The sequence below is a fragment of the Enhydra lutris genome, unplaced genomic scaffold (genome assembly GCF_002288905.1).
Source record: "Enhydra lutris kenyoni isolate GAN:26980312 unplaced genomic scaffold, ASM228890v2 scaffoldscaffold7, whole genome shotgun sequence".
NCBI lineage: Eukaryota > Metazoa > Chordata > Mammalia > Carnivora > Mustelidae > Enhydra > Enhydra lutris.
The window spans coordinates 42,137,299-42,162,085 of record NW_019154091.1 but is presented as its reverse complement, the minus strand read 5'-3'; the positions used below and the strand labels follow the sequence as shown (position 1 = coordinate 42,162,085).

The 24,787-nt window shown below is 38.4% G+C and overlaps 1 protein-coding gene across 1 annotated transcript in view; it reads right to left on the bottom strand.

Annotated features, from left to right (window-relative positions):
- The window catches only part of LOC111142153 (deoxyribose-phosphate aldolase), a 114,946-nt gene that overhangs the window by 37,584 nt on the left and 52,575 nt on the right, over positions 1–24,787 (bottom strand). The window contains exons 5-6 of the mRNA XM_022495141.1: positions 23,639–23,773; positions 7,858–7,986 (exon numbers count right to left, since the gene is read on the bottom strand). Coding sequence (XP_022350849.1) covers positions 7,858–7,986; positions 23,639–23,773 — 264 coding nt within the window. The remainder of the gene's footprint in view (positions 1–7,857; positions 7,987–23,638; positions 23,774–24,787) is intronic.

Below are 24,787 nucleotides of genomic sequence, written 5' to 3'. Positions count from 1 at the left end.
CGTGTATTTCAAGATATTTTCTTAGGCTCTCTTAGATAGCAAGCCTACTAGTAATTACAGAGAAATATAAATAAGATACAGTCCTTGGCTCAGGGAGGTTCACAATTTTGCAAAAGACTCAACAGGTAAAGCAGTGAATGATGACTGTATGACAAATGCTACTGGTATTTACAACTGTGCTAGGAGCACAACAGTATGAACAATTAACTAAGTCTGCCTCTAGAGGATCATGGAGAGATTTGACAAAGGATGAAAATTATATTTAAATCTTTAAGAACAGGGACGCCTGGGTGGCTCAGTTGGTTAAGCAGCTGCCTTTGGCTCAGGTCATGGTCCCAGCGTCCTGGGATCGAGTCCCGCATCGGGCTCCTTGCTTGGCGGGGAGCCTGCTTCTCCCTCTGCCTCTGCCTGCCATTCTGTCTGCCTGTGCTCGCTCTCTCTCCCTCTCTCTCTGACAAATAAATAAAATCTTTAAAAAAAAAAATTATAAATCTTTAAGAACAGCTAAGAGGAGAAAAGAAAGCAATAACAGAGGAAATGATGTAACAAAGACAAAAGTATCTAGAATGTTTCCAAATATCAATAATGACCATGGAGAATTGCAGCAAAATTCCTTTTTAACTGATGTTCCCACTTTGTTACAGGAAAGTACCTACCTCAGGGAGTCACTATGAAGGTTAAATGTAAATATATGTGAAGCCCTAAAAATAGCACCTGTCACATAGTAAATGCTCAAGAAATGTTATTGTCTATCACTACTGTTGTACTATAGATTATACTATGTATACTTCATCTCTCTGAAATGTTTTCTTACTTTTTTTCCTCCTGGTTCCTGGCTTGGTTCTGGATCATTATGGTTGCTGAGTAAGTGATCTCCAGTTAAATATTTTATTCTGATACCCATCTAAAGAGCTCAGGTGGCTGCAATATTTTCCAGAGTAAAAGAACTAGGAGATATGACAACCATAGCGGAGAAGTGTGGCATAAAAAAATTAACTGGGCCACATCTAACGTGATTCTCAACTAATCAGATTCTTTTGAAACTTTTATTTTTTAAGACGGAGCCAAAAGTTGTAAAAACAGTTCCTAAGATTCATGAAACAATCCTACTAACATATTAATAAGCTTGGAGATCAGTACAGAAAGGAATCCAGCTCAATATAGTCTATCTCCTGCAGCTACACCAGATGGTTCTAAAAAGTGATAGTCTGAATAATGCCTTGTAATAGTCTAGGAAAAAAAAGATTCAATTATGAATCCTTCCTGAGGTAGGATGGCGTAGGAAGGTATGCTGATATTTCTTAACAACTTGCAGAGTACTTATTTCATACTTTATAAATCAGCCATACACATTACTTCTTTGAATTGATAACCAGATTAACTGATCCACTTAAAGTCATAAACTGTGCAAGAATGAATAGGAATCCTGGTCTTCTAATGCCCATGACCTATAGCTCCTAAAACATTCTTAAAGATTCCTAAAAAAAATTAAACCAAAAGTAAGCTAGCTAGTAAACATTTAGTGGACCAAAAAAAAAAATGCAAATACCTAGGTTAACTTTTTACTTACAATGATATGTGATATCAGACTAATACTAGCTTACTCTCCAGAGAATTGTCTTGCAATAACCTAAATGCCTATCAATATTACAAGACAGCTATTATGAATGTAAATGATAAAACACCTTTCCTTTTCAGATTTTCATGCTAACTTAATACGAAAACAAAAGCCACAAAGACACAACAGAATAAATGCACCAGATTTACCCTCCTGCTACAAACAACCACACAGCTGAACAAAATATAAAAGGCAACTGTTTTCAGGCACTTGAAAACTGGCAGCTCAAGAGACAAACCCTGAGGTATTCCAGATATATAAATGAGCAGATAAAGACTTTTAATCAACTACAATAAACATGTTGAAAGACTTATAAGAAAATATGAGCTCAATGAGTGAAAAATGTTGAACATCAGCAGAGAAATAAAAAAAAAAAACGTAAAGAATCAAATGGAAATTCTAAAACTTAAAAATGTTTAATAGCATAAATTTCACTAGATGGACTTAAAAGCAAATTTGAGATGGAAAGTAAGGGTCAATGAACTTGAAGATCCATGTAAATTAAACACTCAGAAGAACAAAGACAGGAAAAGTGATTAAAATTAAAATGAACAGGGGATGCCTGGGTAGCACAGTCAGCTGAGCATCAGACCCTTGGTTTCAACTCAGGTCGTGAGATCAAGCCTGGTGTCAGGGTCCAAACTCAGGGAGGAGTCTGCTTGAAATTCTCTCTCCCTCTCCCTCTGCTCCTTACACTCACGCTCTCTCTCTCTCTCTCACTCAAATCAACAAATAAATCTTTAAAAAATAAAAATAAAAAAATAAACAGGACCTCAGTAACCTGTGGGACAATATCTAACATTCATGTACTTGGAATCCTAGAAAGGACAGATAAAATGGGGTAGAAAATATATTTGAAAAAATAGTTATAAAATGTCCCAAACTGGAAAACATCAACCTACAAATCCAAGAAGCTTAGCAAACTAAAAGCAGAATAAATACAAAGAAAACCATGGTTCGGCATATCATGGTCAAATTAGTGAAAAACAAAGATAAAGAGAAATATTGATTGACCACAGCCAGAGTTAGATGAAACATTACTTATAGGAAAAGAAGAACAAACAGAATTCCAAGAAATGGCGTAACATGTTTAAAGTACTGAAATAAGAATAAAACTATAGGGCCACCTGGGTGGCTCAGTGGGTTAAGCCTCTGCCTTCGGCTCAGGTCATGATCTCAGGGTCCTGGGATCGAGCCCCGCATCGGGCTCTCTGCTCAGCGAGGAGCCTGCTTCCCCTCCACTCTCTCTCACTGCCTGCCTCTTTGTCTGCTTGTAATCTCTCTCTCTCTGTGTCAAATAAATAAATAAAATCTTAAAAAAAAAGAATAAAACTATAACCTAGAACAGCATATTCAGCAAACAATACTTGAAACATGAGTGTAAAATAAAGACATTTTCAGATGAACAAAATCTAAGAAAATTAGTCACCAGCAGACTTACAAGAAGGAATAAAGAAGGAAATGATGTACATGTGAGAAAATACAGAAGACTAGTTTTGCTGAGTTTTCTTTTAATTTCTTTAAAAGACAAATGACTGTTAAAACAAAAATCACCTCATATTAAGGAGTTTATACATAGGTGGAAGAAGAACAGTAAAATAATTCAAAGGACTAAGAAAGGCGTAAACGCAACTGTTATTAAGGTTTTTACTTTCATGACACATGAATAATATGAAATCTATGTAAATCGTGCTAAGCTAAAGATGCATATTATAATTGAGAAACTCCTTGAAAAGTACAAAGAGGCTGTAGATAAAAAGTCAACGGACAAAAAAAATAAAATGAAGTGCTCTCAAATATTTAATGAACCCAAAGGGTAGCAGGAAAAGACAAAACAAAAAATGGATCAGAACAAATAGGGAACTAACTGCAAGATGACAGACTTAACTTCTATCATATCAAAAATTGTGTGAAATGAAAATGAACAAAACATTCTAATTAAAAAGTACAGATTCTCACAATTTGATTTAAAAAAAGCCTACAAGAGAGAGCTTTAAATATATAAACAAAGATGGGTTATAGACTGCATATATATATATATTCATAAAAAGGGATGGAAAAAAGATATGCCAAGTGTACATACTTAAATATCAAAGCTCCAAAATACATTTAGAAAAAACTGACAAAATTAAAAGGATAAGGAGACAAGTCTACAATCATATTTGGAGACTTTAACATCCTTGTCTCTTGGTAATAAATAGAACAAGTAGACCAAAACAAAATAAAACAAAACCGGATCTAAAAAATATGATCAACCAATTTGACCTACTTGATATTCGCAGAATACTACCACTAATATCTTACATGACAGTCTAAGATGTCAAATACTAACATGACGTTCTTTTTTTTTTTTTTAAAGATTTTATTTATTTATTTGCGAGAGAGAGAGTATGAGAAGGGGGAGGTCAGAGGGAGAAGCAGACTCCCTGCCAAGCAGGGGGCCTGAAGCGGGACTCAATCCCGGGACTCCAGGATCATGACCCGAGCCGAAGGCAGTCACTCAACCAACTGAGCCACCCAGGCGCCCTAACATGACATTCTTTTCAAGTGTCCCTGAAGTGTATACTTAAAGATAGCATAAAAATGGGCTATAAATCTCTTTAATTTCAAAAGACAAAAAATTCTTACAGTGGATATTCCCTGAGCTTAACAGAATTTTAAATTATAAATCAATAGCAATAAGATATCCAAGAAGCACAGAATACTTGGAAATTAAACATTCTGTTGATTTCTCTTTATGTCCATTAATATTTGCTTTATGTATTTAGGTGCTCCAGTGTAAAGGTTTATTCTAAATAATACTCTAATAACATTCTAAACATCAAGAGATATTACAAGGGAAATTGAAAGTATTTTTTAACTCAATGACAATGAAAAACCAACCAAGCAAAAAATTGGCTCTTTGAAAAGATTAATAAAATTGGCAGACTTCTAACAAAACTCTTTCCACAGAAAGAAAGAAAGAAAGAAAGAGGGAAAGAAAGAAAATAAGTAACAACAGGAAAGAAAACAAATATGACAACACCAGAAGTTTAAAAAAGGAGGTATAACTACAGACCCTATAGACATCAGAATATTATAAACTTTTTATAAGTAAGTATGGCAACTCAGTATATTTGTACAATAGAATATCCCTAAGCAAACTCCTTATACATAGAACAACATGGATAGATCTCACAGCTATTATCTTGTGGGTAGAGGGAAAACAAACACAAAAGAGTACCTACTGTGTAACTTAAAAACTGGCAAAGCCAATCTATGGTGATAAAATCAGAGCACTGATTGCAGCTGCGGCAGAAGTAAAAAAGAGTAGAACTGAAAGCAAAGGGGCACAAAGGATATTTCATGGGATGATGGAAAATAAACATTGCAAAAAGTCATCACACTGGACACTTAACACCTCAATGTATATAAATTTACCTCAATGAAGTTGATCTTTAAGGAATAAAATCAATAAAAATGCCAAAGTAGAGCTGTAACTTATATAAGTGTAAATTTAGTTCAAAATTTTAAAACAATTCTTCAAAACATACCTCATTTCTATTATATACCTTCTTAAGAGAATAGGAACCAGAAACTATGGGTCAGGAAGTATGCTGGATGCTTTCACTTATTATACATTGCACAGACTGTGTATGCCTTTAACTCATAAGGTCAAGCACAGTGCCCTGGGAGACAGCGGTGTTACAGCTGAGAAAGCAATAAATAACTCTGGAGCCAGAAGGCCTGGGTTCAAATAATGACTCTATGTGATCCATTAGCTTTGTGACCTTACAAAAGTCACCTTTTAAGTTTCTTCGTCAACCACAGGGTTGATGTGAAGATTAAGGAATATTATTTTAAAGAATCTGGGAAAGCACACCACAAATACAAGTTTTATTACCCAGAGCAAGTACTCAACAGACACTGCTTAAGTGAAGAAATGCAAGAGATAAGCTTGGACAGGGATACAAGTAGATAGAAGAGATGGGGAGAGCATGTTCCTACTCACATTTTTCTTCTGCGGATGGATGGGGTAGAGGACAGAACAGGGGCTTCTTGGCATGATGACTTAATACCACGTTCCTATGATGAGCAGTAGGTGCAGAGAGAACAATAGGGTTGGCCGACCTTCCAGAATGAATATACTTTCACTGTGACCTGGATCACAGCACTCTAGGCTAACAATCCCTTGTCCCAGAGAGGAGCATGAAAAGGGAATTGCCCAGGTACTTAGGACACCAAGGGGTTTCGCCCAGGCTCATAAGAGCTACAGCGAGGTTTCTGTTATTGCGGGACTTTGAAATGCCAACATAACAGAGGACCCGCTGTTTAATGTGTTCCATTCCTCCTTATCCTTAGGTTTTCAGAGATTATGCTTGAAATGGGACAACCAGAGCAGAGATCATCTGGATACAGGAGCAATGAGCAGAGCAATAGCTCCGTGAGTGCCTAGCAGGCTGATTTTCAGTAGCGCTCCAGGGACTGATGTTCGGTCTGACAATACTCAAAAAGTACACGAGTCTAAAAATCTAGAGGGGGGAGTGCTCTCTTCAGCAGCACATATACTAAAAGTCTAGAGGGGGGACTACACCAGAGGCCCAGACTGAAGACCTGAGAAGTCATCTATCTTCACCCATGTATGGAGCCACTAGTAAGGCACCTCGAAATTCAATACTTGATCACATAATGGTGTGCTACGTCACCTGGCAGAGGTTGCAAAAAGAATGCTGTGGGGGCACACAGAAGAGATATAGAACCAAGTGGTGAGGGGGGAAGCAGTATTGGGGAAATGGTCTTGAAAGAAGGGACACCTGTGCTGAAGTCAAAGAGGTGAAGGAATTACTCAGGCAAAAGGTATTCCAGACAGGGGGCGCAGCATGTAGCAAGCCTTGAAAGGTCTGGATGGTGCCATCTGCAGAGAACTACGGGGAATTCCATAGAGCTGGAGCATATGGTGTGAAGGGAAAATGGGGAGGCACAGGCAGGGTGTTAAGAAGGACCTTTTCTTAAAATCAGGCTGGAGGAATTTACATTTTACCTTGATGATGAAGGGAAGCCACTGAGGGATATATATATATTTTTTTTTGAGTGGGCAGGCCAGGTGCTCCTTGGGGTGACCCTGACTCTCTGACAGTGATGGGAGTATGGGGGGTATAGGGGCTGGAGAATGCAGCTTCCGGTGAAGACTTTGTGTGCGTGTTTTGTTTCTTGTTCATGGAAGTGAATTATATTTCCCTCACATCTTGCTGAAGAGACGGTCGCTCCCTCTGTCACCTCTCTCCTCATAGGCCCTACACCTTCATATTTTCTTATGTTTTAAAAGAATCATTTGGTGGCAAGATTACTTAAAGCCCACCTGCTTCTGAGGTGCCCTGCTGGCAAATATCAGCTCGAGTGGACAGATGCACAGGTATGTTCCCTTGTTTCCAACTGGGTCTGGAGGCAGTGTAAGCCACCAAAGGATTTTAAACAAGCAGGACCAAAACCCAATTAGCATTTTTAAGGGACCATTCTGGCAACAGTGTGGGAAACAGACTGGAAGGGGACAAAAGTGGAGACAGGGAGAGTAGTGAGGAGACTGAAGTGATCCGTGTGGGGTACGGCAATGGCCGGAGATGGCTGCACGCAGGATGGAGAGATGTGTTAGATACAGTAAAGAGGAGGTAGAGCTCTCCGGACTCGTTCACTGTTTACAGGAAGGTGAGGAAAAGAAGGAATCCAGCCTGACTCCCAGGTTTCAGGCTTGGATGTCTGAACGGACAGGTCTGCTGTTCAAGGAGATGAAGAGGAAGTCAACCTGCTTTTGAAAGTATAAAAAGCAACGACACGGCGCTACCTTTAAAAAGAAAAATTAACACAAACAAAAGCACAGGCTGCCTGAGCGGGTACAGATGCACATCTCTGAGAAAAATCAAACACTTAAATTCACAGAGAGGAATAAGTCAGAGTTAAAGAAATTCCTGTCTAACATATGTTGATGAATGAATAATCAAAGAAGAAGAAGGCAATTCGCTAACAAGAGAGCCATCTACTGCCTTACAAGGATAGTGCAGCGAGGAAATGCCACCAAAAAACGTGCGAGGAAGCCAAGTTTGTGACCAATGCACACTGCAGTGTATTCACAAAATAGCTGAGTCCTCCCACCCAAATTTCCAAGTGGTTAGCCCCTTTTCGCTAATAGCCAAATCTTTTAGCTTACTTATTTCTCCGAAAAACATCAATTCCATAGCTATCGTCATGTGAATATAAACACTTACCTGCCATCATTGCTATCATACTGGCTTTATAGACATTAGTAAGAGATCCAAGTTCTCCTGTTGCTAAGATGGTTTTCAGATGAGCCTCCCCACAGGCCTTGCGAAACTGACGGATCTCATCATACAGGGCTGGGGGAGGAAATAATTGAAGCAGTTACAAAGCAGGCAAGTGATAACATAACTTGGCAGCCATGTGCAGCTGGTAGAACCCATCTTGGATTTAGGAAACATAAAACATTTGTCACTTTCTAAAAATCACCCCAATTTAATATCGCCTAAAGCGTTCTGCCGTTCGCATCCTGTTACAAGAAGTGCTTGGTTAGCTACCGTGGAACTTTCCACGCCCCTGCCCAAGGTCCAGAGCCACGCAGCTTTTTAAATATCATTATAATGACATGCAAATGGCAAATAATTTCTACCTCTCCCATATGTTGGTTACTTACAAGAAAAAAGACATTTATCTACCATATACGGGGGTGTACCATTTTGCAAACTAAAGGAAAAAAAAATCCTCAGGTCCTTATTAGTTCTTCCATTCACACATAGTAAGTTCTCTTGTGAGATTATAAAGCAGGCCCTTCCTGAGAGCTCTGCTAATGACAATAAAGACATAACCACCTTCCCCACGATCTGTCAGGGCATGTCTCTAAATATCTGACAAGAAAGCATTGAGCCCAGCCTGGTATGCTGGATGTATGTGCAGAAAGCCAGCTGGAAAGAAACTCACAGGTGCAGTCTTGACTCTATTAACCCCTGAACCCAGTGGCAAATCTGGTTTTTGAAGGGTCCACATAGCACCCTGAAAGCAGCTTGGTTAAAAATACACATAAACAGGGGCACCTGGGTGGCTCAGTGGGTCAAGCCTCTGCCTTCGGCTCAGGTCTGGAATGGAGCCCACATCGGGCTCTCTGTTCAGCAGGGAGCCTGCTTCCCCCTCTCCCTCTGCCTGCCTCTCTGCCGACTTATGATTTCTCTGTCAAATAAATAAATACAATCTTTAAAAAAAAAAAACCAACTCTGGTATTTAAAAAAAATTACACATATACAGAAAAGAAAAAAAAAACAAACGAAAAACAAACCTACACTCAACAACAACAAAAGAATCACGGGGGAAAACATTTCATATTCAAACTAAGTTGACAGACTTTTAGTAAACAAAATTCCTACGAGTATAAGATTTTTGAAAAATTACATAACACAGTCTTCTGTCATGATACCAGTGATTTTGGCTTTGGCCCTGCATCAGGCCAGCTGCTCTTACTCCTTGAACTTGGGCTATTACCACATTAACAGGACTACGGGGCTTTTTTGCTCCTCCACATATGCGTATATTTTGTAGGATATAAGCATATGGACAAAACCAAGCAGGAAAGAAACATTCATAATAAGGGTTAGGGTTAGGGTAAGCAGTTTTCAATGCAGACATGAGACTTCCTGAACTCATAGGCTTCCTAAAGTACATGTAAAAGATTAAAAATTAATTACAAGTCAGCAAATGCAGTCAAAACCATGAAAACTGTAACAAGGTGAAGAAAACCCGGCTTCCCAATCCTGGAAAACCTGACCGTAACTTGCAGCTCAAAGTGAAAATACAAATAAAAGCGAATATTCTCTTACAGGATGCCTGGTAAATTTTAGTGTTCGCCACTGTCATGAGCTGGCACCCACAGAAAGTTCTTCAAGAAAGGACCAAGTATTTTCACAAATCCCTAATAATCAGTGGTTTGGAACGTTAGAGATGATCTGAGATCCCACACTACCTACCTCACCCTGCCCATCCTCCAACAATCGTGAGAAGTCATCTCATCCATATATCCAATACGACAACATGTGTGGGAATGGTATAGACAGCAAAGACTAAGTGGCAATAGCAATTTATATTCTTTTGACTCAGGGAACGAATCTTGGATGGAATGACATTTCTCAAGTTACTGAATCTAAAAACAGAAAGTTGTTTGCTAAGAACCAGTGACAAGGAAATCTCTTGATCTGAAAATTCAAGAATGCTAACCCAGAGTTAACTCGCGACTTAATTAATGATTTTTCTTGCACAGAACAGCATTGCCGTCAAAAGCAGGCTCGAGCGTCAGACAAATGCGGATTTAAAACCCAGCTCCATCCCTTCCCGCACGACCTTGGGCAAGTTAGTCTCTCAGCCTCAGTCCCCTCCTTGAAGTGTCAATAATAATACTTACTTTGTAGGGTTATTACGATAATTAAAAGGGAAGATATATACAAAATACTCTGATTGTAAGCACTCAGAAAGTTAACCATGATATTTAAGCTCAGAATTCTAGTAAAGTGAGTTTCAAGTAAGTGTAATAAAAGCCAAATCTTATTCATGGCCTGACCCAACTTCTTCTTCTTCCTTTTTTTTTTTTTTTTTTGAAATTTCAGGTAGACTTTTATTTATTTTTTTTATAATTTTTTATTTTTTTATTAACATATAATGTTAATTATATGTTAATAAAAAAATACAGGGGTACAGGTCTGTGAATCGCCAGGTTTACACACTTCACAGCACTCACCATAGCACATACCTTCCCCAATGTCCATAACCTCACCACCCTCTCCCTACCCCCCTGCACCCAACTTCTTGTACTGTACCAAAACCTTGTTCTATGGATTAGCACTTACAACCAGTGTGTCATCATATAAGGCTCGACAATGTTTTATTACAACATTTGTTGAGGTGAAGCCTGATCTGTATAAAATTCTTAAAACAGTGATCCCGACCACATTTTTGAATGAAATTACCAGCCTTTTTCTAAAGAGTATTACCTTTGATATCCAGCCAATATTTTCCCCTACCGTGAAAATAACCGCCCCCCCAAAAGAAAGAAAGAAGAAAAGAAAGAGAGATGTATTTTATGACTCAATCGTCAGCCTCCTGGAAGTGATGCTCTGTAATCCATGATCCAAATTGGCCACTCAGAGCATAATTGGATTTAAATGAATACGTAACCCAGTGCCTTCTCATTCTCTAACTGCCAACTCCTTAAATCATTTTACTGACCTATTTCACCACATAACAGGCTCCAGTTTTTCTGAGCAAGTACTTTAATCTTTAGGGTTCCACACCGGGAAGTTGGTCATTTTTTTTTTTACTGTTACTATTCTGCCTAGAATATGCCAGAGCAATTCAATCAAAGAGCATACCAAACCTGTCCTTCGTATAATGTGACCTGGGCTCCATCAAGCAAATGCTTCTACCTGGGCCTCTGGATCTTCCCAAGCAATGCAAAGGTGACAATGTAGGCAGGATGTTCCTTAGTGTTACTACTTAAGCATCACCAATGGCAGCACATCCAAGAGCCCCATGACCCAGGGCCACCTGCCAGCAGTGGCAGCACCAGAAGTGGCCCCAGAAGCCCTCTTCCCATGGCACATCTGGCTGTATTCTCTGCTTCCCAGTCTTTCATGGTCCTGCTGGTTTGCCAAGCCTGGTTCTCCAGACTTCTTTTCTTTCTTTTTTTTTTTTTTCCAGTGTTCCAAGATTCATTGTTTATGCACCACACCCAGCGCTCCATGCAATACATACCCTTCTTAATACCCACCACCAGGCTCACCCATCCCCCCAACGCCTCCCCTCTAAAACCCTCAGTTTGATTCCTGGAGTCCACGGTCTCTCATGGTTTGTCTCCCCCTCCGACTTCCCACCCTTCACTTTTCCTTTTCTTCTCCTAATGTCCTCCATGTTATTCCTTATGCTCCACAAGTAAGTGAAACTGTATGATAATTGACTTTCTCTGCTTGACTTATTTCACTCAGCATAATCCCCTCCAGTCCCATGCAGAAGTTGGGTAGTCATCCTTTCTGATGGCTGTGTAATATTCCACTGTATATATGTCCAGGCTTCTTACCGACTCAGTGAGCTATACTCTATGTCCTCCCAACAGATGCCTTTTCCATTTAACTTAATCTGAATTGGTTTCATTAGTTTCCAACTCAGAATTTTAATATAAAAAATATTTACTGAGAAGTCTGCTACAGTGTGGGACAACAGTATGGGTGCCCGACTACCTGGGTTCATACCGCAGTGCCAAAACTCATTTGTTTTTTGATCTGGACAATTAACTCTTAAACTTTGTTCTGTCTCCTTTTCAATAAAATGGGGATGATAGAGGTATGCACACCTCAAGGAGTTATTTGAAGCATTAAATAGGCTCATATGTATAAAGTGCTAAGGACAGTTTCTGGTATATAGGTTAATGCTCAAGGAACGTCAGCTACTAGTTTTCCTGCTGCTGGCCTTGGTGGTCATTAATGCTGAGTGCTTATTAGGTTCCAATAAGAGAGGGACTTACAAAAGCAAGGGATACTGTGACTTACATTTCTTGAAGAACATAAACACAACCTCTTTGGAGCCTAGAAAGCAGGCTGGGGGGAAAATGTTTACTACATCAAAAACATTTTTAACTTGGAGCCCATGCTCCCAGATTTCTGGGATAAGAGCTTTGCTATTTGCTAGTTATGCAAATTTATAGGAATCATTCAATTTTCCTAAGCCTGATCACTTAGAGAGCCTCAGTTTGCTCACATATTTTTGTGATAATTAGATACAATAATATATATGTCTAGAACAGAACAAAGGCAGTTAGTAGGTATTAATCCTTCAATACTAGATTTCCAAACTTTTCCTTATATACTTCCAGAAATGCAAAAGTAACTTTGAAAAACAAAACAGAACAAGCACTGTCTTAATACTCATGCAAGCATAATCAGAATTTACAAATTTAACATGTAAGGAAAATAGACCACTTCACTCCAGCACAAATCATGAAAGCCACAAATAAGCATTATTAGTGTTCAGGTAGTTTTAAGCACCTTGACATCACAGTGATAGATGACACATGCCAATCCAAGTGACCTGATGGCTGAAATGTAACCTAGACAATCTCAGATCATAATGTCCTCTAACGTACTTAACTGTCATTTTCTTGCCGATACAGATGAGCAAAACAACAGAAAAACAAATGGATGGATTTTCCTCCACATCTGCAGGAAAGGACAGCAGCAGGATGTGGATTTATATAATTGCTACTGGAATACACATGTGAAGGAAATTACAGTGGAATTAACAGGTTCAACAGATCCTCTTTCCAAAAAACTTCATAAGGAGCAGCTACTGAAAAGAATGAGAAACCCCCTAAGTCTTCCAAGCATCTTCCTTCAAAAATGCTCAGTGTTTTCTATGCCTCAGTTAAATATCCCCATGGGGTGGCTGGCACTTACCTCCACATTTCATATGCAAAAAGTGAAATGTAGAGAGATGAATGACTTGCCTAAAATTTCCTCACACTTTTCTCTCTCTATCCCACCACAAACATAAATGCAGGCAGGCACACACATGCTGTCGTTAAAATATATTCTCAAGAAAATAAACTGAAGAACTTAGTATAATAGTATAATCAAAACCTGGAACCTAAAGGGATGTCAACTCCCATTAAGTTCAAATTACTAACATCACAGACGAGCATCACAACCCTAGCACCTGATTTTCATTCTTTCAGGGAAAACAAAGCAGAGGAAATTGAAGTGTTCCAGAATAATTCAGAAACATAAAATAACTTAATTTTGTATGATTCAATAAACTAAAAAAAAAAAAAATCTATGAATTGTTCTATGAGCCTTCTGGATGGGATGAGAAGAGCACATTTGTTGTAGTGAAGTTCACTTGTCTGAATCAGGACTTTCTGCACTTGTCTGCCCAATAATTAGTTGTATGTCACTTGGGAAAGTTACTGAACTTCACCAAGCATCATTTTTCTAGTCAAGATTGGATAGGAGATCTTTACTTTTGGAGCTCAAAGACATCTCAAATCCAGGGGATAAATGTAAAAGTAATTACTTAAATGAAAATGAAGGTAATCAATTCACTTTTTCTCTTGGATCCACCTTTAATAAGAAGCAGTTATAAAAATGAAGGTAAACTTTGATTGGTTACAAAACATTACATTGGTACAATTAAGACCAAACTGCTTCTTGTTATTGGTTTAGAAAGACAATTTGGAGCTCTACTTCGTGGGAGCTCTCAGCCAGAGAGAGGTGGGGGAGCTGAAATACTCCCAGGTGCACACTGCCATGAAGGGGGAGGCAAACTTGGAAATGGCATGTCACGGGGACCTTGGGAAACTCTGGACTCACGTGCTGCCAGATTAGGGTTAGGGTGTGATATCCTCATCAGTGAGGGCTGGGAGTTCGGGAGGACTTGTGAGCTCAACCAGCCTGAGTGCACAGTACTAGACCAAGGCGACAGGCTGTCTGGTAAGAGACTGTTACATACAAGGCAACTGATCAAATAAATAAGTATATTGAGGATAATGGGGAAAAGATTTCTTATGGGAAAAAAAAATTCCACATACAAGTGAAATCATAAAAAAAAAAAAAAGATTTCTTGTGACAAGAAAGAGGGGCATATAGAGAGAGAAAGGGCAAGAATAACCATGTGATATCAGCTTGTAAGGAAGTCATCAGTGTGAACTCATAGTTTCTGATATAGATAGATGACAGAAAGACAGACAGACAAACAGATATAAATGCATGTGTGCTTATATGTGTTCATCGTGTATATGTGAACATTCATCTGTTTCCTAGATCTATCCACTGAGAAAGAAGGTTGAGAAACCACAGCCTTGCAGCAATGAGCACACTGAGCGCCCAGATCTTGGTTTCTAAATACCAGTCTTCAATAAAAGGAAGCAGAGCTCCATGGAAAAATGGCTGATTCCAGAGCTCGGGCAGAAAAAGTTAAAGGTAAGCCTAAAATATCTTAGATAAGAATTCAAGGAAGTTCTCAATGAATACTACAAACATGTCAGAAGGGCAGAACAGCCATCTGATGCAGCTCCCACTAGCCAAATCTGGAATAATCTGAGTACCAAAATAATAATGATAGTGATAGATTATAACCAACTGAGTAAAAAAGAACTCCAGGAGTTCTTACAGAGAGGAAGAAAGTGGGGGAGGAGAAGGTAATGCTAACTAAAAAGTATAGAAGAAATGACAGAATTAGAAAAATCACTATTTGACAACTACCAGAGTAATAACAGAAGAATTACAAATGAATGCTAAAACTACTGAATAAAAGTTAGATGAGGAACAGGATATTAACATAGTCTTGAGATACCTTCACTCATATACTATATTAATTACTTCTTAAAACACAAAATACTTACTAATTTTACAATGAAGAAACTCGCCAGACAGCATTTTAGCCATTTAAAAATTAACATCATCCGTAATGGGAAAAGTCAACATCTTATAACTCCTAAAATAATGCACTGAGGAAAACTGAGAAATATTTCTGTGGTATTTCTCCCCAAAATATATAACTTAAATCTAATCATGAGAAAAACACCAAACAAACCCAAATGGAGCATATTTTACAAAATAATAGGCATCTACTCTTCCAACTAAATAAAAGATTGAGGACTGTTTCAGATTGAAGAAGACTACAGAGACATGTAACAACTGATCCCAAAACTAATAAAGAACATTACTGAGACAGTCTGGAAAATGAACAAAGTCTGTGGATTTAATGGTAGTATGGTATCAATGTTATTTTCCTGATTTTGATGGTGTACTGTGGCTTGGTACAACTGTTCTTGTTTTTAGAAAATACACACTGAAATGTTTATGAGTAATGGATTGACAGGCCAGCAACTTAATCTCAAATAATTAAAACAATTACATGTACATAATTTTATATATATGCACATGCACACACACACACATATATACATACACACAAAGAGACAATGAAAAGGCAAATGGTAAATGGGGCAGAATTTAATAACTATGGAATCTCAGTGAAGAGTAAACTGTTGTATATATGATTTTTGCAACTTTTCTATAAGTTTAAAATTACTCAAAATGTTAAAAAGACACATTTCACATATGCTGCTGTAATTTATTTAGCATCTAGATATTTTTCTTACAAAAGGGCTTTTGAGATTATCAATCATTCTGTTTTTTTTTTTTTTAAAGATTTTATTTATTTATTTGACACAGAGAGAGAGATCACAAGTAGGCAGAGAGGCAGGCAGAGAGAGAGGGGGGAAGCAGGCTCCCTGCTGAGCAGAGAGCCCAATGCGGGGCTTGATCCCAGGACCCTGAGATCATGACCTGAGCCAAAGGCAGAGGCTTAACCCACTAAGCCACCCAGGTGCCCCTCATTCCGTTTAAAAAAAAAAAAAAAAAAAGATTGTATGTGGTACATACTATTTGGTAACTTGCTTTTTTCCCTTCGAAATATCACAGATATCTTTCTATATTAATAAATATAGGTTTGTAACACAATTTTTAATGGCTGCACAATCTCCCACTACATGGTTATAAATAATTTATTCAATCATGTGCATCCAATAATACTTAAGGTTTCAGATTTTTTGCTATTGCAAACAATACTTCAGTAAACGTCCTACCGTTACAGCTTTTCATGACCTTATTCCCTAGAGCCTTTATTAATTTTTCTGCTCCCATACTCACATGTTATCCATGTTCCCTGTTAAAAATTCAAACATTACAGAAACTAAAAATTCCCCCATTTAAAAAAGAGAAAGACTAATTCTTGCACATAACAGAAAAATAATAATCTGGAAGGCCATTATAAAAATGACTGACAAATGAAAATGGAATTCAAACACCATGACTGCAAATTAGTCAGAATAATGCAAAATATAAGAAAACACATACACCAGAGAAGTGGCTGGCATCGTGATGTCACATTAAAAACCTGATAATAAATGTTTGACTTATAATGAGGTTTTCAGGAGTAGCAAAAGTGGGTGTACTAGAAACCCAGGATACATGACATTGTAGATGCGTAATCAATAGGGCAGCAGCCAGCAGAGGAGCTGTCTCCTGTCTGTCCCCCCAGCATCCCTCCTACTAGTGCCACACTGAGCAGGAGAAATGGAGGTCATAGCCTGACCTTCTGCTCGTCATTCCCAGCTAAAAAACAAGGGAGGCTGTATTTATGGAGTGTGTTCACTGACATGAATCAGAGAACCTAGCCACACTGGGAAAGACCTGTGTGATGAGTATGTAGATCCAAGGAGCAGAGGGGGTCACACTGCCCCTGTTCTGGACAGCATCCCAAACGGTTGACAACTGGTGCTACCTTCTGCCTCCCTGTGTCAGCAGACACTTGCTTCTATAGCATCTCACTTTTCTCTATTCAAAATGATCTTATTTCTTTCCAGCTTCCACCTCTAAAGAAGGTATATTCTTAATCGTGAGGCTCCTGGCAATCAGTTAGGTTTTTCTGGAAAAGCACTGCTGTAGACAAAGAAAACTATGTGATTAGTAAAGCTTTCATGAATACAAATTATGATTTTAGTAAAAATTCCAGTGTTTAAAGACCAGGTTTCCTATCTAAAAGTCATAAAGTAGATTTCCTTTTTATATTTCATGCTATTCAAAGACACTTAAAAAATAACTGTTAATGAATATATCTAAGCAATTATTTTTTGAGTACCAGAAAGATGTTCAACACTGCACAAGAATGGCCTGAAAAGATAATTATATGTACAGTAAAACACTTAATATAAATTGTACAGCAACCTTTTGAAACTTAAAAAGTCACAAAATGTTCAAGAACAGTTTTCATCCACCAAGGTAACTAATTAATCTTGTAAGACTAAAACAGAGAAGAGCTAAAACACCAGGTAGTAAAATAACCTACAAGAGATAAAACACACACATTTTGGTCAATAGTATTGGAAGTTTTAAAGAATCATAGCCTAAAAACAAAAACTATAAAAGCCTACAGCTGCCATAAGTATCTCCAGAATTTTTCTGTTATAAACAAGCCCCCAAACAGAGAAAGCACAGATTATAGATTATGTGATTCCTCCCCAAACAGTGTCTATGGGTTTAGAGATTGCTTTTCTCATATTATGAATAACAGCTCTACAAAATGAAGAAAAATTCTAATTTCTTTTAAGAGATGTTCCTTCTACCACCCTTCCTATGCAAAATAAGCAAACAAGAAAAATAAATTTTTGCCCAGGTGCACGATTTTCAGGATCCACTTCCTAAGACACAATAACAGACACGATTGCATTGGCCCAAATATTTCATTCTCTCACCCTGAAACTCTTAATAGTGTGAGGCACGTACTCCACAAACGAAGTTTAGGAGAGCAAGTCAGGGCTGAGGAACTGAAGAGGATAAACTAGGGCTCTAGATACAGGACACAAACAATATTCCCAAGTGTGACACCGAACACACTATGCTGGAAAATGTCACGGAATTAGCCACCTTTGGGGTCATGTCTGATGGCGCTCCGGTATGGAATGGGTTTCCAAAGACTAGTAAAGTCAGCTCTAGGTCCTGAGCTCAAAGAACTGGGAGAATCTCGAACGAGGCAGAATCTGATACCATTTCCATGTCGCTGGTAATGTATTAAGGTAAATGTATGCAGCAGAGAGAGGTCATAAAAAAGTAAGAAATGAGCACCTCTATATTTACAGAGCATGGGATGTATTTAATTTTCAAAACCGGTTCAATAAGATTTATGAGATGATGAACCCCTTCTGGTGAATGCTTTCTTCAAAGAGCTGTTTAAGAAATGCAACTTAGATGTCGACTTTAATATCATCATGAAAAAATACTGTATTACAGGTCCTTATCAAGGGAATAATACTCCCACACAATGAAAACACCAAATATAAAATCACAGGCCATTATAGCTCTAAAGGACTATAGAAATCATTAAGTTTTATCCCCTCACTGGTAGCTTATTTAAATGGAGGCAGAGAGAAGTGAAGTGTTTGCCCAAGGACTAGGTATAAATTATCAAAATTACGAAGACTAAAATCCAAGTCTTTTAGAGTTCTACTTCATTTACTCAATACATGTACTATTATGGTTACTTCCCTTGACAACAGACTATCGCACCAGAAGGAGGAGAGGGGAAGAGAAGAAACCGCAGCTGGCATGGAGGGATTCATCTGGGCCAAGCAACAGGATGACCGATTTACATACATTATCTAATTGAATCCCCTTTATAACCCTGTGAAGTGGATGCCATTATTCTTATTTTGAGGAGAAGGAACAGAAGACACAGAGAAGTAACTTGCCTAAGAGAAAACAGCCACTAATGGTAGCACCTGGATTCCAACCAAGGTCTGTCTGATGCAAAGATGTGCTTTCAGCCCTCTAGTCTCCCAGAGTTATGCTCCCTTCTAGTAATGGTGTACATTTCTGTGCCCAAATAGAAAAGACGGAGGGAAGTACAGGCAGGGAAAGACAGTGTGCCATAATGAGCAAATCAGGATCTGGTGGTAAAAAGCTTAAAGCGCCAGGCAAAACAACACTAACAAAAATGCTTAAATAAAAAGGCATGTGAAGTCAAAAGGCACAGCGGCCTGAACTGTTAGCCGGGGGCGGGTCATCTTGGAGATTTCCACAGCCCGGGGAGCGTTACTGTGCTCCAGGATAATGCTGTCGCGGATACCACGGTTCTGAAATTAAACTGTATTTAAGAGAAAGTGTTCAAGTTAAATATTTTTTTAAATTTTTAAAAAATTTTTATTTATTTATTTGACAGAGAGAGAGATCACAAGTAGGCAGAGAGGCAGGCAGAGAGAGAGAGGAGGAAGCAGGCTCCCCGCTGAGCAGAGAGCCCTATGCGGGGCTCGATCCCAGAACCCTGAGATCATGACCTGAACTGAAGACAAAGGCTTTAACTCACTGAGCCACCCAGGAGCCCCAGTCAAATATTTTTTTAATAGATTTCCTTCTAAAATGGCTAGATTATCTGATTTGATCAAGAGTCACTGGTCTATGTATGTAAAAATGATGCATGAGGGGCACATGGGTGGCTCAGTCGGTTAAGCAACTGCTTTCCAGCTCAGGTCATAAGCTGGGACCCAGCCCTGCATTGGCTCGGGTTCCAGGCTCAGTGGGGAGCCTGCTTCTCCCTCTCCCTCTCCTCCTCCCCACTGCTTGTGCTCGCTCTCTCAAATAAATAAATAAAATCCTTTAAAAAAATTATAAAATGATGCATGAAAAAGCAACATGTTTTCAAGAGCACACATTCCGGAGTCTGGTGGATATTGGTTCTGGTGCTCAGGAGGTTTTGTAGTCGTCAGCACACGGTGTGGCTGAAATCGGTGAAGACAGAACATTTCCAAGGGAGAATATGCAGAGTCTGAGAAGTTTGAGAGTTTGCTGGGACAGGACATAAGGACAACCAACACCTCCGGGATGTTGGGGGAGGCAGAGTAGCTTGCAAACAAGACAAAGGGACACAGGAGTAATGGGAAACATGGAGGAAAACCTGAAAATTTAGGGTCACCAACGCCACGACAGGAGAGTATCTCTAGAAGGAAGACAGCGCACTGTGCCAAATGCTGAATGGTAAAGCTAGACAAACAAATGACGAATATTCCCTGGGCACAGAAAAATAAGAGGTCATTAGCATCCTGGTTTGTGCAGATTCAGGAGAAACAAGTAAATATGACTCTTTTAAGAACTTTAGCCATGAAGGAAAGAACAGAAAGGGAGACTTAACTGAGGATGAGGGGGAATGTTGGCATGTGAGTTTGTGTGTGTGTGTGCGCGTGTGTGTTTAATGGATAAGAAGAGCTTACATATGTTTAGATGCTGATGGGAATGAGCTAGTAGAGACAGAAACTAAAGACACAGCAGAAAAAAAATGGTCAACAAATGGAGTAAGGTCTCTGGCAATGTGGGAGGAGATGGGAGCTGCCGCAAAGGGACCAGACTTAGGAGGAAGGAGAAAAGAAGAAACAAAGGAAAACAGAGCCTGCTGTAAGGACCCTAAGGGAGTTCCTCTCTAGTGGTATCAGTTTTCTATGAGAAGTAGCAGCTCTGTCTTCCACTAAGAGGAAAGGAGCCTCAAGGTGAGTGGGCAGAAGAATTAGAAGCTCGAGGAGTAGAGATTTCAAATTGTCACCAGGGAGAATTCAAGAAGAGGAGTACAAGCCCCTCTTCCAGTCTTCTCTTTGAGTTCACCCCTGAAACTGTGGACCCTGCAACCACAAGACATGGTTAGGATACACTCTGAATGGTAGCTTTAAAACTGGGATCCTTTCTTTCATGCTTCAGCCACTGTCCTACACTCCTCAGTGCACAGATGAGAGGGACCTGCATTTGAACATGTATTAGCCTGAGACATTTCTGTCTGCACATTCCAAGAAATCAATTTAAGGCTCATATTTTAGTAAACAGCTAATATGAAAGCGTGACACTGAAAAATATAATATATAATCAAATTGAGGCAAATTAAGAAAAATACTGCAGTGAAAAAAAAAGGCTTCAGTCATTGCAGGTTTCTATTTAGAATTAAATTTCTAGTATTAAATGTTCCTTTTCAATTTGTTTTGGGTCAAGAGGTTATTAACACCATAAAAAAGTTAACAGAAAAGTATGGTCTAGGACAAAGATGTGTTATTATATTTTGCATGAATGCCTGTTATTAGGAAATTATCAGTTCCTAAAAACAACCATTCCTAGTTCATTAAGGGACAATTACATCAAAACCCATCTCCTATTATATTTTATTTCCCAATTAGTATTCTAGAGACAAGAGCACAAGTTATAATAGAAACTATACTTCTATGTCTACAACTGTTTAATAAAAGACATACAGGGGATATAGTGTTTTTTTTTTTATTTAATTAAATCGCATAGTCTATTTCCAAATTTGTTTTCAATATTATGCAAATTCATTTTTTCCCTCTAATTCTGGCCTGAAATCTATGACTAGAAGGAAACAAGAATCAATATATAGGGATAAAGGGTACCCATTTAAAATACGCCTTTTAAGAATGATTGCAATCAGCCAAAGCTCACATGAACCATAAAAAAAGGGAACAAAAATCAAAAGCACAAAAAGATATTTGTGGACTGTCAAGAATTTAAACTGGGTAAGGATTAAAAATGCTACTGAGTACAGTTGGGAGTGGGGCAACAGGAACGGCTTCAACATTTCCTTCTAGATCATTCAGAACTGTGGTATCGGTGATCGTGATGCTCTCAGAGCTGCTGAAATCTCTGGGGTGACCTGTCCCACAGCTAACAGCTGTGCCTTCTGACTTCTTAGCTCTTCTCATTTAACTATTTCTGTTATTGTGGTTTCACAAGGCCCTTTGCTATTAAGGTTTTTACTGTCAGACCCCACTTGGCTCTTTATGGCACACTGTCCTTCCATGCTAGAACTCCCCTCAGTCCTTTCCGTCTGGGCACAAATATGTGCACCATCTAACTTACTGAGAATGTACAGGAACATAGGTAATATTCTAAGCTAAAAAACTACATTTTCTGGCCTTACTTGCAGCCACAGTGGCCACGTAACTTAGTCTGAGCAAAAGAGATGGAAGCAAAAATACTGTGGGAGGCTTTTAGGATAGGACAGCCCTTCTTTCCTGTTATTTGGGAGATGGCTGGAAGGGCTGGAGCATCAGAAGCGACCTCAGACAATGGAGTGCCCTTAAGTACAGGGATAGAAGCCACACACTTTGGGAGTGGAAGATCCAAGTAGTGTAAGTGACCAAGGACTTTGTGGGGCTGCCAAAGTACCCCTGAAATATCTACCTCCAGACTTTGTAGAAGAACATAAATCCTTGAGGTTTAAACTACTGACTAAATAAATAAATAAACTACTGACTAAATCGTTGCTATTCTGTAACCAGAAGCAATTCTTAATGGATAAACAATGGAATTAGGATTCACATTTGACAATCTAGATGGATTGATGAATGAGAGTCACAGAAAGATACCCATGAAATATTGGCAAGTGCAATAAATAGATTAAGAAAAAAATACATTAAGCATAATCTTACTTTTTATTTAAACTTTTAAAAAAGGGCATCAGTTGCATGTGTGTATATGAAGAGAAAAAAGTCTGAAAAGTTGTGCATTATACTGTTATTGAGGTTATTTCTAGCGGATGAGTTTATGTGGGGCATCTACTTCCTTTATTACAGATTAGAATTTTTGTTTTTAACAGCAAGCAGGTACAACATCTGTAATTAGAATAAAATATACCATGTATTTGATATTCACATATCTAAAGAGGTAACATATTATTCTGGCTTTATCTTATGATTTGATTAAAAAATTTTTAGTTGAACTACTTTTATACTGATTTTGTAAAGTAGAAAATTGTAATTATTTTAGCTATCAACAATCTCTAATATACAAAATATATTTAAGGCAACAGTCAAATCTATTTTTTAATATCTAATTATAAAAACAACAGCTAGTTATTGAAATGGGTAATGTTTTATCATAATCGGTGTGATAGTAAATCATGAATCTCAAAGGTAAACATAAAATAGTATCCATAGGAATTATGTGTAAGAACAGCAGGAGTAAAAATAGACTTAGCAGACTTATTACTAATCCCACATTCTCAAAATCCACAAAGATTAACATTAAAAAGGGGAAGTTTCCTCCACCTATTAAAATAAACTTTGCATAAATGACTTGCCTAGAGTGATTTATGCATTGAGTCATAAAATAGTAGAGAACAGAAAAATTAATAATCTAGTGCATAGAAATAGCCACTCACCTAAGCACTCGAAGGGATCTAAAAAGTTCACGCATGTGGGCAACTGCCAAGGATTGATGAGGGGAACAAGCCATGATCAATACCAGCCATATGTTCTCTCAAATTTACCCTCTGATCTGGTAACATGTAAACTAGAACAATGACTTCCAGAACATGCTGCCTCTTTTCCAGTCCTCACCATTGATTCCCACAGGTAGCACTATGTCCCCCTTTTAGGTAAGGACTTGCACATACCTTCCCACTGGCCCGTCAGCACCAATGTCCTGTTAATCACCACATCGATTTCCGTAGCTCCATCTTCCACAGCCAATCTGATCTCTTCTAATCGTGTTTTTAAACGAGTCTGTCCAGCTGGAAAGCCAGTGGCCACTAGCAGAGAGAGAAGAAAGGAGGGAAGGAAAGAAGAAAAGGAGGGCGGGAGGGAAGGAGTAAGACAAATTTCAGTCGTTGAGTATCTCAATAAGGAACCTCATACAAAAAAAAACAAAAATGAAAACAAAAACAAAACAGTATTTTGACCAAAGCATTAATGACACTAAAGAGCTTCACGCCTGTCTTACAAAGTGAAGTGTGAAGAAACAGAATGTCACCTCATATGGTATTGGTGTTAGGACAAATATTAGTATTTTATAGTTTGAAAACCTGAAATTAAGTTTCTGCAGAGATGCTCATAAGAGGGCTTTAAGTAAACAGAAACTAAGAAAATATGTATCATCATAGTGACAGTCATAAAACACAGTAGCTAGAGCCCTGTCTTGATGGACTGGTTAATTACGAATTATGCTCTTAGTCAAATTGGTTACCACTGTAGTCTTGATTTACTCACTCACATTTATGGCTGTTGCAACCAAATTGCAATATAGGTTCTTCCCATTGCCTATCTTAAAATAAAGAGCCAAGCAGATGAGAATAAAGGGAGGAGACTGCAGGAGGGAAAAGGACCTAATATTGTCCACAAAACGGGGGCAAGGGCAAGTTGGGAAGAGCAAGACCAGGTGTAAATTAAAAAAAAAAAAAATACAGCTATACTTCTGAAAAATCATTAACATTTTTTCCATGTGCATCATTAATTCCATTTCCATTACTAAAGATAACCTTTTGTATTTCCTTGATGTTATTAAATTCCTTGGGTCTGCTATCTTAGAGGAAAGATGTTTCTCTGTTGTGCAAAAGAAAAGCTGAACTGAATGAGGCTGATGAAAAATTTAAGGTAGCTGCTGAACACTTTCGGAATCTTCACAAATAGCTTGTATATCAAAACTATGTGTTTCTTTGATGTCTCCCTAATAAAATAAATTAATCATCTTTTTAGACTCCTCTTCTAAAGCACTAAGATATTCCTCTTAATATCTTCTAAAAGTACAATCTAGTTTTATATCTATC